The following is a 13906-nucleotide window of genomic DNA, read 5'->3' on the forward strand; positions in this document are numbered from 1 at the left end:
TTTGTTTTCACGTGAGAGGGCTCTGCTGTGATAATTTCAGTATATTATACAAACACTATTAGTCAATTCAAGAAAATCAGTACTAATGCCCAAATCTAAACGAGCAGTAAGCACTCCTATTTTTAAATCAACAAATCACTGAAGACAAATTTTAAAGCCAAGCTTACCTTTAATTTACTTTTGGGGGGAGAGGAGACAGAGTCTTGCAATGTAGCCCAGATTGGCTTTAAATTTATAATCCTCCTGCCTCAATCTTCCAAGTGCTAGCTAAGATAGGCATGTACCTCCATGCCCAGCTTTAGCTTATTTCTGTCCACAATTTAGTTTAATTTACCAATCAACTCTTTTCTTGCTCAAACCATAGCAAGAAATTTTAAAATGGCCTCTTACACTTAATAATTTTACATGACAGCTTTGACAAGTTGTGTCACCAATGAATGTCTATCCAAACTTATAGAAAATGTACCAAGTCTAGGTGTGTCTGTATGTATATATTTACAAATCCCAAACAAGGGTTTAGGAGTTGGCTCAGCCATTAATGCCTTTGTTCTGCAAGTAAAAACCCACATAAAAGCAAAGGGGGCATAGTGTCCTGCCTGAGATTCCAGACCACAGGAGGTAGAGAAAGGAGATTTCTCCTACACCAAAAGACTGACCAGCTATGTTAGCTGAAATGGAAAACTTCAAGCTCAAGAAGAGACCCTGTGTCAATATATAAAGTGGAGTACATGGAAGATGACACCTGACATCAACCTTGGGCCTCACAAGCACATGTACACACCCTCTCACACACTATACACACAAAATAAAAACAGCAAATCAATTAAGTGACCCTGAAAACCTCACACACACACACACATATACACTCACATACACAGATACAAATATATGTGCTAAAAAATATACCCTAATTATATTTGCTCCAATAAGCTTTATTTTCTCAGCTATAAGAATTTGGTAAGATGAATCTGCATCTATACCAGTACTTTTATAGTCAAAAAATATATTAACATCACCATGAAAATCAAATTTCAATCTTCCAATTATTTTTATATTTTTCTCTTATGTCATATATGTAGACACTAGACCTACTGAGCTAGCATCTGTCTATATGCTTCCATAATACCTATTGTAACCAGTCAATAAGTGCGTCTTATTATATTGGGCAAAGTGTAGTCTTTCACTAATGAAAAACTCTGCAGTTAACTTCTGGCATAATGATTTTTCAACTTTTCTCTCTATCAAGTACAGCAATAATGTACTAATGAACTAATGAAAAGAGTAACAGAACATACCATCTTCTGACTTCTGAGAATATGAAGGAAATGAAAAAAGATTTCCAAAATCCTGACTTTTTTTGTCATTTGAAGATTTTCTGTAAAAAAAAAAAAAAATAGCACAAAGAGCTATAATTAAAATATCCAATATAATATACACTTTAGGACTGTAATTATCAAAACTTTAGTTCTTTCTCCTTTTTTTCTTTATTAAAAGATAAGGCAGCACCCACACCCTGCCCATTTCCTCACAAACTTATATAAGCAAATACATGAGCACAGATATATGATTAAAAAATACTGATTTAATTTAAAATAAGAATGGAAACCAGGCACTGGTTTGAAATTATTCAAAGTGACACTAACTCAAACATTATAAGCAAAGCTTCAAAGAGAAAGGTGGACTCCTTATCATAGCAGGTGGCCATACCATTACTGGCCACAGACCACAGGTGGGCAGTTACTTTAGAAACTAGTCAAGGCTGGTTATATTGAGTTAAATTGTCTTAAAAAAAAAACTACTTAATTCAAAAACCTTCCATTCTTCATGTTAATGCTGGCATTCATCAAAAGTGATAAAAGTAACCAAGGAAAAACACGTTTTCTAATTCTAAACATCTAGAAACATTTCCCAAGCCAGGAGCTGTCCAAATACACTCCATGTAGATGAAATTTTTGTAAACATTTTTCTTGGAACAAATTAGATTCATTTATTTGCATGTTGTTTGAGGTTACTTTCTTGCTACAAGGGCAGTTATAACGAGCTGTTACAAAGCCATATAACATGGGCATATAAAATAGTTATTTTCAAGCCCTTAATGAAAAAGCTTGCCAGTCTTTGACTTAAAGAAAGAGCTGCAGTATTAAACTAATTATTTCAGGAAGAAACCTTTAGCTCCAGCTGATCACTTCTTGGTGCTCATGAGCTTACTGGATAATGACTGCTGCTTTACTTACTCAGGAGTAGCTTTGGATTTGCCTGAAGAAAAAGCATACTCATCTTTATCTAAACCATCTGAAGGAACAAATTCATCTTCCCCATCATTTGTTATGGGAGATGCTTTAACTTTCAGTTCTTCTAAATCATTATTGTCATCAGCAGCAGCAGCATCATCATCCTCCTCTTCTGAGAAATCAAAAGTGTACTTAGGTCTTTCAGCTAAGAAGAAAACAGAAATGAATATAACAGGACGCAGTGACATGTTGCTACAGTTCCAAATAATTAAGAGACTAAGGGAGAATCATTTGTGCCAAGGAGCTTGAAGCCACCCTGCGTAACATAGGGACTTGCTCAAAAGAGTGTGAAACTCAAAATCCAAGATTTACCACCTAAAATATTTCTCTAAACTATATTAAGAAAAAGATAAATTTTTAGAGAATAAAACCCTATGGTCTCCCATAACACTTTCCAGGAGGCCATGACACTAGTATTTACTGTGTTTGTCAGCACATCATAAACTGAAGGGACTACTTGTTTAGGATGTTTCTCATTGCATTTAAATATTATCCAAAACCACAAAAACATAATTGGTATGTCCCACATCATATGTCCTTGTGCCATTTGTGCCCTGTATAAAGGACTATTAATATAAGATTTCCCATTTCTTTAATTACAAATAACAGAATTTACATTCTTTTAAAAATGATAAAGTTTCTTTTAGCTTATCTAAGTGAAAACATAATTTCCCTTTAAGATTAGCTGCACTGTAAAATAACAATGTAAGGATCAGCTCAGTTGGCAAATGCTGCCTAGTATGCAAAAATCTCTGGATTCAAGTCCCACTGAGTCAAGACACTGAGCATGCTGGTACATGCCTGTAAGATAGGAAACAACTATAGAGAAGAATTATGCATTCTGGCATAATACAAGTAAGTTTTATTTTAAATTCTAGCATACATCTTAGCGAAGAATTTTTAAACCATTTGGACACTCAATTTCATATTTTACTTTCCATGTATAGAAAAATGTAAGCATACTTTTTGAAGCATTAACTAGTCTTAACTAATTAATTTCCATGTACCTTAATCTAACCAGCATATTATTCACCATTATCATCTATACCTATACCCATTAGGAAAAGAAACTTACCCACTTGATAAGAGAATCGAACAATTTAAAGCCTGGCATGCAATTAAAAATATTTTTGCCAGAGCTAACTATAAAGTTGTAATACTCATTTTAATAAATTAAAGCTTAAGAAAATGTAAGGAAATCATAAAACAAACAAATCAGATTTTATAACTATCTGAGTAAGTTCAATTAATGAATATTTAAGAAAGATCAAATTATATTCTTAATAGCAATACACTAGAAGACAAGGCGCTATAGCCATAGCATTATATTTAGAGAACTGAGTACAAAGAATCAGTTACAGGGAGGAGACCTCTCATGATAAAAGTGGTAGAATATTTACACCGAGAACTTCCAACAGAGCTATCACAGCTGCCAATACCATAACAAAACAATCTTTATGTTCTTTGGTTTGGGGTTTGTTCATTTTTAACAAATATCCCAAAGCCATGGAGGAAGCATTATCTAAGCTTTAATAATAAAATGAAGTAGAAAACATGATTTGGGCTGCAGAGATTGCTCAATGGTAAGAATAATTGTTCTTGAGGAAGACCCAGGCTTGTTTCCTAGCACCCGAATGGCAGCTTACATCCATTCATAACTCCAGATGCCAAGGATCTGGCACCCTCTTCTGATCTCAGAAGGCACCCGACATACTCACATTGCACAGACATGCATGTATATAAAACATTTTTATATGTAAAATAAATCTGTTCTTAAAAAACATTATTAACTTTGTCTTTCTTTGGAGTGGTGATTTCATACTTTAGTGACACTGTTAATGCTACTGAACCAAATGTACAGGTCAATGATCAGATACAATAAAATAAATATAAAATGTATCACAATACCAGCTGCTCTCCTAAGCAAAGAATCTCTTGGGATAACCACAGGTTCTGCTTCTTCCAAGTCACTCTCGGATTTGGACTCATCATCTGACCAAGGATTCCGTTTCTTCACTTTCTTTGCACTAGTTTTACCAGCTGATGTAGGTGTTTTTCTAACCCTGGTACCTAAAAGCAAGACAATGGTAATTTGCTTATTAGTACTTACTCAACGTTACTAGTGAAGCTGTTCTATGAAAGGTTCATTATAAAATAGAAACATATAGAAAAACTAAAGATATTACTTGAACTACTAAAAAGAAATAAAGCAGTAGACTCTAAACGTACCCTATAATTCTTTTGTCTCTTACACACAAACATCTACAAAAGCATTCTAATGCCTTACCAGGCTCCTTCTTCTCTCTTTTGGGTTTGGGACCTTTATTTACAGGAGCAGATGGGGTCAATGTCTCTTCTCCTGTACCTTCTACTGGTGTTCCACTAAATTCTTCATCAAATTCTACTTTCACTACTGTGGTATCAGGATCACCCTATGTGTTAAAAATCACACCAAATCCAATCATGAGTAAAAGTAAAAATGAAATTAACAATGCTTATTTTAGAGATACAGTTTCACTCAAAAGTTTCTTCATAACAGGTAAGAGTTTTTAATGTATTCCACTTGAGATATATTTTACTTTATTTCATTTCCTGTTTCAAATAACACTGCTTATAAGCCTAACATTCTGATATATTCACTGAAATAATAGCCACTTAGAAAAACCTTAAAGAATAAGCCAGGATCTTGGTTAGCAAAGAGCTATGAGACCAAAAGCTATGTACGTACTCAAAACAAAAACAAAAACAAAGCAAAAAAAACCCAAAAAACCAAAAAAACCAAAAACAAACAAACAAACATACAAAAAAACGACACTATCAGTGCCTACTAGGAAAACATTTTCAAATTTCTGAACAAAAATAACAGCAAATGTATTTTTTGAGGTACTATAAGGCTAAATCTAGCCCATAATTATTGGTAAGGGTAGGAGAACTGGTTGGTAGGTACACTGTTAATACAACACCAGTCAAAACAAGAGTGAATGACAGCAGCAGCTGAAGGAAATGCTTAGGAAGGATCAGAGAAAACATCCAAAGGAGTCTTTCCTACCAAGTTCTGAAAGAATCATCTAGTTTTGCCACATGGGTAGAAAAGTGGTAAAAGCAGCAATATGAGAAACAAAGCAGGTCCACAATCAGGATATCTGGCCCAGTTTCAGTCATGCTTAGTTCGAGGGGTTTGGGCATTACATTGTAGATCGGAGAAAAACATTTAAGAGTGACTGTTTTAAGTGGGCAAAGCTCAGGGCAGGCAGGGATAAGTTTATTGACACTACTTAAAGCAGGAAAAAAAATGATAAGAAATGAACCTGACACCAAAGGTCAGAGGTCACTGAGCTAAGGTTAAAGCTGAATGAGGTGAAGACCCAGACTAGAGGAATATAGCCCAGTCAGTCATCAGACCAAAAAGAATACTTGCTCTAGTGTCAAAATGCTCCTATGGTTCAAAATGCTTCAAATACTAGCTCTCAGCCAAAAAATTAAAATTAAAAAATTTCTCTGACCTATAACTCCAACTTAGGCTTATTCACTAATCATAAAGAACCTGTACTCTCGGTTATGTGTTGAATATATATGCATACATATTCCTTGGACTATAAAACAAACCTGTCTACACCTTTAGACTTTATAAGACCATCACAGTTCTTGATTTCTTGGCTCTGAACATTCACGGAAGCCTTTATATCTGGCTAATCCTGGCCCATCCTGCTCAAGGGTAAATTTCATATATATATTTTACGTTCTTGATAGTAACTATCAATGCCAATAATGCTAGATGACTTAATAGTGTTTAACAAAAATCAAAGAGATCATAGAAAGTGATAAGTTACTTTGAAAGCCAAATAAAGTTTATTTTCTGCTTAACACTCCCTTAGTTAGTTATTATAATGTAAAATTTAAATTTATTAAGTTAACAATTTGTATAGTTTTCAGTTGGTTTTTGCTAGACTTTGATTTAGAAAGATGTTCAGCAGAGAGTATTTCTCATTCTAAAAACAGAAGTTAGGCCCCTGTAGTCCCAATCAACTCAGGAGGCTGAGGCAAGAAATGAGTTAAGCCATGAGTTTGAGAAGGGATGGAAGGGTGGCAACAAACTGAACTAAATAAGCAACTCTAAATGCTGTGTGATCCTTGACTATGAAGGTGTCTTCCTCAGTGCATTTGCTCTCATGGGAGAATACGTCCTATCACATCAGAATGCACTATACATCATAAAGATGATGAAGCACAAGCTTCAAGTAGACTTCAATGAGCTGACACAGGCATGTGTGATACCTTTTTCTTCTTCAGCAATTTTCTGCTGGCATCTGCCTTCATAGCAGTAATTTCTGGAACAATTCTTCTCCCGTAAGGTGAGGGCATTGTCTCCTCCAGCTGAAGTTTCTTTACTTTAGGTTTGCCGACTTTACCTTTTATTGCTTTCCCAGACATTCCTGCCAGAATATCTTCCCGCTCTTGTGCTTCCACTTTCTGAAATATGATTAAAAGGGAAGGGGATATTAAAAAAAACAATCACTATTGCATAAGAACCTGAAATAAATTATCCATATGGTAAGAAACAAAGGTTTCTTTCTGGCTGATCTAATCAGAGACAAAATAATGGGAAGAGAAGAAAAAACTTCTAAGTCAGAACAGCTGAGTCTTAATTCCAATTCATGAATGTAGCTTCCTACTCTTCATAGAATGTAGCAATTGTGATTAATAACCTAAGTGGTTCTTTATAGTCCTATGAGAGTATGGAATGGGACCACTTGCTATCATCTGAAACCTGGCAAATTACAGACAAAGACAGTTCTGTTAAAAAGTATGATGTGGGGCTGGACAGATAGCTCAGCTATACACAGCACTGTGGCTCTTACAGAGACCATGAGCTCAGTTTTCAGCACCCACATGGTGGTTCATTTCCACTGTAATTCCAATTTCAGGGCATTCTACTCCCTCTCATGACTTCTTCAGCACCAGTCACACAGGTGGTATACAGACATATATGCAGAAAAACATCTATATGCACAATAAGGTAAAAAATAAATAAATCTTTTTAAAAAGTATGAAGTTATTCTTTTCAATTGCTTTAATCATAATAATGATTCACAATTTTAAAGTAAGAAAGAAATCTCAAGACATTGAGCTTATGGGGTGTGTTATCAAAATAAATAAATATATAACCACAATTAATGTGACAAATTCTAAATTGTACAAAATTACTTTTCATAATAACAAGTCTGGAAAGATGCAAAGGAAAGTGCCATCTCTTGAAAGACATTTAAATACATTTTTTAATAAATGTTTATAAGTACGAAGTTTTGAAATCAACACAGTGATATTCAATGTTGATATTTTTATTTACTAATTATATATTCTTAACAAGTAACTAACAGTTGGCAGGGCACCAACCATGTGGAAGGCTTTATAAAGTCCTATCATATCTATTTTAGGAATGGCCCTCAAATCCTTATTTGTTTTATAGAAAAGATGACTTCTTTCATTTGAGAACTACATGCAATGCAGTATCAGCATACCAGGTAGGTTCAATTGATAATATCATGACTTTAAAGAATGCTTGAATTTAACTTGGATTATCAATATACTAATACAAAGTTAAAGAAAAATTTTGAGATAATTAAAGAAGATTTTTCATTACTATCTCAAAAACATTATTTTTCTAAATATAGTTTGTTCATTTTAAAAATTACTTATTCATTTAGGAGGCGTGGGGCCTTACACTAAGCTATATTGCCAGTCTGAAATACATATATTTAATAGAGATTTAACATACATCCAATTCTTCAACAAATGCTGCTAAGTCTTCTTTCCAAAGATCTGAAGGAGACTTCCTCTTGAGATCATTAACCTCTCGCCCCTACAATTAAAAGAGAGAGAGAGAGAGAGAGAGAGAGAGAGAGAGAGAGAGAGAGAGAGAGAGAGAAAGAAGGAGGAGGAGGAGGAGGAGGAGGGAGCAAGGGAGGGAGGAGGAAGGAAGGGAGGGGGGCACAGTTTAACATTTAATAGTTTTTAAATGTGTAAAGGATAAATCAAAATAACTAAGTTTCAGATAAAGAAAATCAAAGATATGGATAATACTGAAATAGTTCCAAATTATGTAACCCACAAATGTTCATACTTTCGTATCTCTCTGTTTAATGAGTTCTTCAACTTTTTCTTTAGTAAGAGACCATAGAGACATATTTAAAATATAATTAAAATCAGGGCCTGAAGGAGTTCCTGAATCAGAGGAACTGTCATCATGTTGGTTTTGTGAATCTTCCTCTTCTGCAGCCTGTAAAAAAATAATAAGCTTTATATTAAGGTCCATTATAATACCAGATCAGCATTTTAATTTCATTAATATTGGGCTTAAATGCTATACTGTTAATGCTACTCCTTCAGGGTGGTAGGAGTTTTTTAAGATTACCATGAAGATTGCCTATAAACCCTATTTCTTATGTTAAACAAAAAAAAAAGCTTACGACTTTCTTAATATAATAATTATATAATGAAATCTTCAGGAGGAACAGGGTACTGTATGGACTCAAGAATTTGATGAAATGTTAGTTGCTTTCCTAAGTCCCAAACTGAAAAGACATTGTATCTTAAAGTTATTAAGTAAAATTTTTGTCATTGCATATTTTCAGACTTTTATACTGGTTAGTTAGTGGACATGAAAACACACAGAAAAAAATCCCTTATAAAAAGTTTTAATAGTTGTAAGAGCATAAATAGGCTACATTTATTTACTACGGATATATTTTAATAAAAATTCCCTATTACTATAAGGATTATTCAAATTTGAACTCAGAAAATAAGATGACTGAAGACTAAGTTGATGATTTAAGGTGGAGAGAATTTTCTAAAATTTTACTCAGAAAAGCAATTGCACTTTAAAGAGGCCTCTTATCCTAACACTATGTTTCAAATTACAATGAATCAATAAAAGTAATTTTGTGTCATTGCGTTCCAAGGCTTAAAAACAAAGGTATTAAATGAAATTAAAGTTGTTTAAGACACTCAGACAGTTAAAAATGAAAGATACTCTAACAAGCCAAAAGTTTATGAACAAAAAAGCTTTACAATTAAAAAATGTTGAAATAAATTAATATATACCTACAAAGTTAGGTCTGAGTATACTTTGGAAATAAAGTGATAAAAATTAAAAGTACAAATCAAGATGCTTCATGACATGAATAAAACTACACACTCGATTGTGAACAGTTGCTAGACGATGAGCAAGTGCTAGATACGGGTTAGATAATGTTCCACAGTGAGCTGCCACGGAGCTACAGAAAGCTGGGTTTGTTAGCCCTCCACGGGGTATTAGAGCACAGTACACAATTCTGCCTAAAACGCAAACTTCAGAGTGCATTTTGTGTCTAGGTTTTCATGACACCAGAAGCACTCTAAGAATATGTGTATGTGTATTTACTATTAACAAGACTATAGCTAAGGGCACTTTTAGAAATCGATTAATAAGTGAACTTTTCCATGTTTAATGATAGAATTTGCAGTATAAGAAATAATCTTTAAGTAGGTATTTTATAACTCTCTCTCTCTCTCTCAACACTACAGACTCTAGTAAAAACCACACCTTGTAGTACCTGAACTCCTTACTCCCTTAAGTGTACACTTGGCAACAATGCTGCAAAACTTTGATGGTGTTAATGCAAGTACTAAGAGCAAGCTAGCTTTTACCCATGAATTCTGCTTCCACCAGAAGGGCATTCCAAAACCAGAACACCCTTATATTTTAAAACTGAGTAAGCACTGAATTCATTAGCTTATCTGGCAATTTCTAAAAGATCTGTACTTTAAACCAACAACGGCACAGTTCAAGAAAGATATAAAGCATAATTTGGAGTTCAGCAACACAATAAAAGATGAAAAGAATGTGCTTTCACCACATTGTCGTGTCCTACTTTTATTAAAATAGTAAATAAGCCTGTTAGCTTGACACTATAGAATTTGTTCTGATTTTACTCACTTTTAACGTATTATATTGACTTCAAATTTGTGAAAAGCTTAATTTGAACAAGAGCAGTATTTCAATATACTTTGATGAAAATTTAAAAAAATATATGGTTGAAAACTAAACTGCAAAAAAATATCAGTTCACAGTATATCACACAGTTTTAACTCTCTTAAACAATGTTAACATTGCTATCATATATATATGTATATATGTGTGTGTGTATACAAATCTATTTTAGTATCTAAAAATATTAATTATTGCTGTTTTTTAACTCATCTCTATGTTGTACTGCCTTCTTCTTCTCAGCACAAATGCTAAGAAACTAACTCTTGAGGGAACTCTTAACCCTTCAATATTTCATCATTGAATAAATACAAGTACTATCTCAAATGGACAACCTAATTACTTAATTATAGTGTTTAAATTTTGGACCAAAAGTCTAAACACAGGCAGAGCACATGCTTGGTGTTAGTGACTACAAGGCACATTTGTCTCTCATCTTCCAGGCCCCACCCACAACTAGACCAAGCAGATGCCACACTGGACAATGGAATGATTTTGAGGGCTACCAGTCTGTCTCTCAAACAGTATGCATGCACTTTGCATAAACCACCTCTTAACGGCAGACTCTTGCAAGGACACTGAGCCACATTCTCAGCATGGAGCCATTTCTAAAAGCTCTGGTGGAGATGGATGCTTTGTGGTAGGTATGCACTGTGAATTCCTAAACGGTGTCTGCTCTGTGGGTTAGCAGAAGCCTTCAGTCACCAAACATCTTAGCACCTTTATCAGTTCTAAATTCAAACTTTTGGGGTTGGGGATTTTGCTTGATTTGGAGGTTGCTTTTCAGAGCTTCTCTGAGTATCTTTTTTCTGCAGGTGATTACCTTTTCTTGTGCTTCTTTCCACGCTTTCACTGGGTCAGATTCATAACCTCTCTGGACTAACATTTGAATCAAATCTTTCTTTGACCTATTCTCTATGTGAGGGAAAAATAAAATTAGGATCAAGAAAAGAGATCAATTTGTATTTGCTTATATTCTACTGATAAAAAAAGTCTGCTATTAATAAAGACTTTTTTCCATTTTAACTAATGTTCAAATCTTTAATGGTTATGCCTTACCTATAGTAATTTTCCCCTGTATCTTCTCTAAAATGAAACGGGCTTGATTATTAAGCTTTGTAGATTCTGCTCCCAGCATTCCTACAAGCCATTCCTTCCGCAAACTGTAATAACTTAACCGTAAATCAAAGAATTCTTTCAAAATGTCCTGCACAGTCTCATACTTCTTCAGACATCCCATGTGATCAAAGAGTACCTACATGAAAGACAAACATTTTTCCTTTAAATCCAATAAACCTGTACTGCTGTTTTAATTTTTATAATATGTAAAGTACTTAAAATAACTCTAATATGAATATATACTACCCCTGAAGCCCATTAAAAATAAACCAAAATTATTAAAAACATTTCTATAAATATTCCTTTAGTGACAGAAATTTGATAAATGCAATTACCATAAACTATGGGAAAGTTTAAAATAGTAAAAATTTTGAAAAGACTATTTTTTAGAGGATTTCTTAGGAGACTGGAGTGGTGGCTTGCAGTTAAAAGTACATACTATTCTTGCAGACCTGAGTTTGGTACCTAGCATCAGAGGAAAGAAATTAATTGCTAGATTCTTTAGCATTCAAGTTCATTGTTGTGGCTCTTATTATAATAATCCAATGTATGACCATTTAAAAAAGATTACATTACCATGGAATTGCAAGTAAGAGTAGTTTGAAGTTTAAAAACTTTATGCAGGCCTGCAGCTTCTGCTTGCGCTAGTTTCTCCTCTGTCATTTTCACCACAAACTTCACGGTTGTGTCAGTATGGTATTCTTTGTAATCAGAAATCAGTGCTGGCGTTTTATCTGTTCCATTAAGCATAGGTTCTAGGACCTGCTCCTTGTATACCTAGGAAACATTTAAAAAGATAATAAATCTTACAATACATTATCATGTTATCATTAGTCACATAATCTTTTAAAAATTCTAAGGGAATCCTTGATGGTGAGAAAAGTCATACAATATGACGGTTCTGGTTCTGAACTACTTACACACCACAGATACTATAAGTTCATGGGTGTAAGGAGGATGACATTGCTAGACCTACTAGAGTGGATTGATTTATAGCAACTGAAACTGATCTGAATTTACAGAGCATATTAGTTATATTGGCCTACAATATACATTGCATGCCTTTTGTTTTAAAACAAACACAAACAAAGTCTCTTTTTAAAAATGAATTAAAGGAAGCACCAACTAACGCAATGGTTCTCAACCTTCAAAATGCTGCAGCGAACCCCACTCATAAAATTATTTTGTTGCTACTTCATAATTATAATGTTGCTGCTATTATGGATTATAGTATAAATATCTGTGTTTTCCAATGGTCTTAGGTGACCCCTATGAAAGGGTTGTTCAACTCCATAGGAGATGTGACCCACGTGAGAATCACTAAGCTAATATAAAACATACTATTCTTTACATATACTTAAAAACTTGAAAATTCAAATACAAGGATAAAAATAATATGGAATCGAACCTTTATATAGACACAGAATAAACAAAGAGGTGAATTATTTGTGCCACAAAGAATTCATTCTTTGAAATGCAATGCACTTCTCATTTGGTTATACTAACCTGTGTCCATGTTCTAACTGGAAGTTCTGTAATCTCTACTGTGTTTCTGTCCACCACAAATATCTCACCACTAACAGCATACTGGTTCTGACCAAGTTCCTGGATGGTGCCTTTGAAGTTCTTATAGTTTGGAAGCTGCCAGGGAAATAGAAATGACTTGATTTGACTTTGCTCCTGAGAGCAGTACCACCTCTAAATAGCCCTTAGCAAATGGCTACTGACACAGCAGGCTAACAGGACTACAACTTCTAGGCCTCACTTGCTGCTCACTAAGCTCCTTGATCTTGTATTTATAGCTTCTGTTAATAGAATCTGAATACCACTTAATCTTCCCAACACTTTTCACAGGCTTCCTAATTAGTCTCTTTCTCAGTCTACTGACCAAATCCCTTCCATGTTAGCTTAATGTCCTTTAAATCCAAACTCCTTTTGCTTCACAATGAATGGCTTGTAGAGTTTTTCTGGATCCAACTGAACTTTCTAATTTTATTCTAGTGATTTTTCTTTCCTGCAGAACTACTACTCTTCTCCCATGGTCTGTTTGAAGATTTTGAATGCTTACAACTATTTGCTATCATTTAAAATGTGTGAATGTTCTGCCAAGGTTTCATATGAAAATATAGTAACCACTGTAAGAAATCTGAGTGAGAATTTTAGAAGTAAGGCTTTGGTAAGTGGTTAGGATTAAACAAGGGTGAAGCCCCATGACTGAATCCTAGAACTCTGCATGAAGGACAGAGGTGAGGTCAGAAAGACAGCAAGACAGCATGTGTGTGTGTATGTGTGTACGTGCTTCCTCCTTGTTTCTCACCATTTGAAGCCCTGCACTGCCAGAGGATTCAGTCAGCATGAAAGGCAGCATTAGATGAGGCCTCTAGGCCCCCAAACCCCACAATTCTGAAACACAATATGCCTCTTTCCCACACAAAAAGTAACCTGCCACAGGCAATTCTTTGTGATAGCA

The 13906-nt window shown here is 34.4% G+C and overlaps 1 protein-coding gene across 1 annotated transcript in view; it reads right to left on the reverse strand.

Annotated features, from left to right (window-relative positions):
- Top2b (DNA topoisomerase II beta) overlaps positions 1-13906 on the reverse strand; it is a 65012-nt gene that overhangs the window by 5708 nt on the left and 45398 nt on the right. The window contains exons 22-32 of the mRNA XM_021181689.3: positions 12943-13077; positions 12013-12213; positions 11377-11572; positions 11141-11232; positions 8413-8568; positions 8068-8151; positions 6567-6761; positions 4579-4723; positions 4200-4361; positions 2235-2436; positions 1296-1375 (exon numbers count right to left, since the gene is read on the reverse strand). Of these exons, the coding sequence (XP_021037348.1) occupies positions 1296-1375; positions 2235-2436; positions 4200-4361; positions 4579-4723; positions 6567-6761; positions 8068-8151; positions 8413-8568; positions 11141-11232; positions 11377-11572; positions 12013-12213; positions 12943-13077 (1648 nt within the window). The remainder of the gene's footprint in view (positions 1-1295; positions 1376-2234; positions 2437-4199; positions 4362-4578; positions 4724-6566; positions 6762-8067; positions 8152-8412; positions 8569-11140; positions 11233-11376; positions 11573-12012; positions 12214-12942; positions 13078-13906) is intronic.

Source organism: Mus caroli, unplaced genomic scaffold (assembly GCF_978045245.1).
Source record: "Mus caroli unplaced genomic scaffold, Mus_caroli_1 scaffold_12, whole genome shotgun sequence".
NCBI lineage: Eukaryota > Metazoa > Chordata > Mammalia > Rodentia > Muridae > Mus > Mus caroli.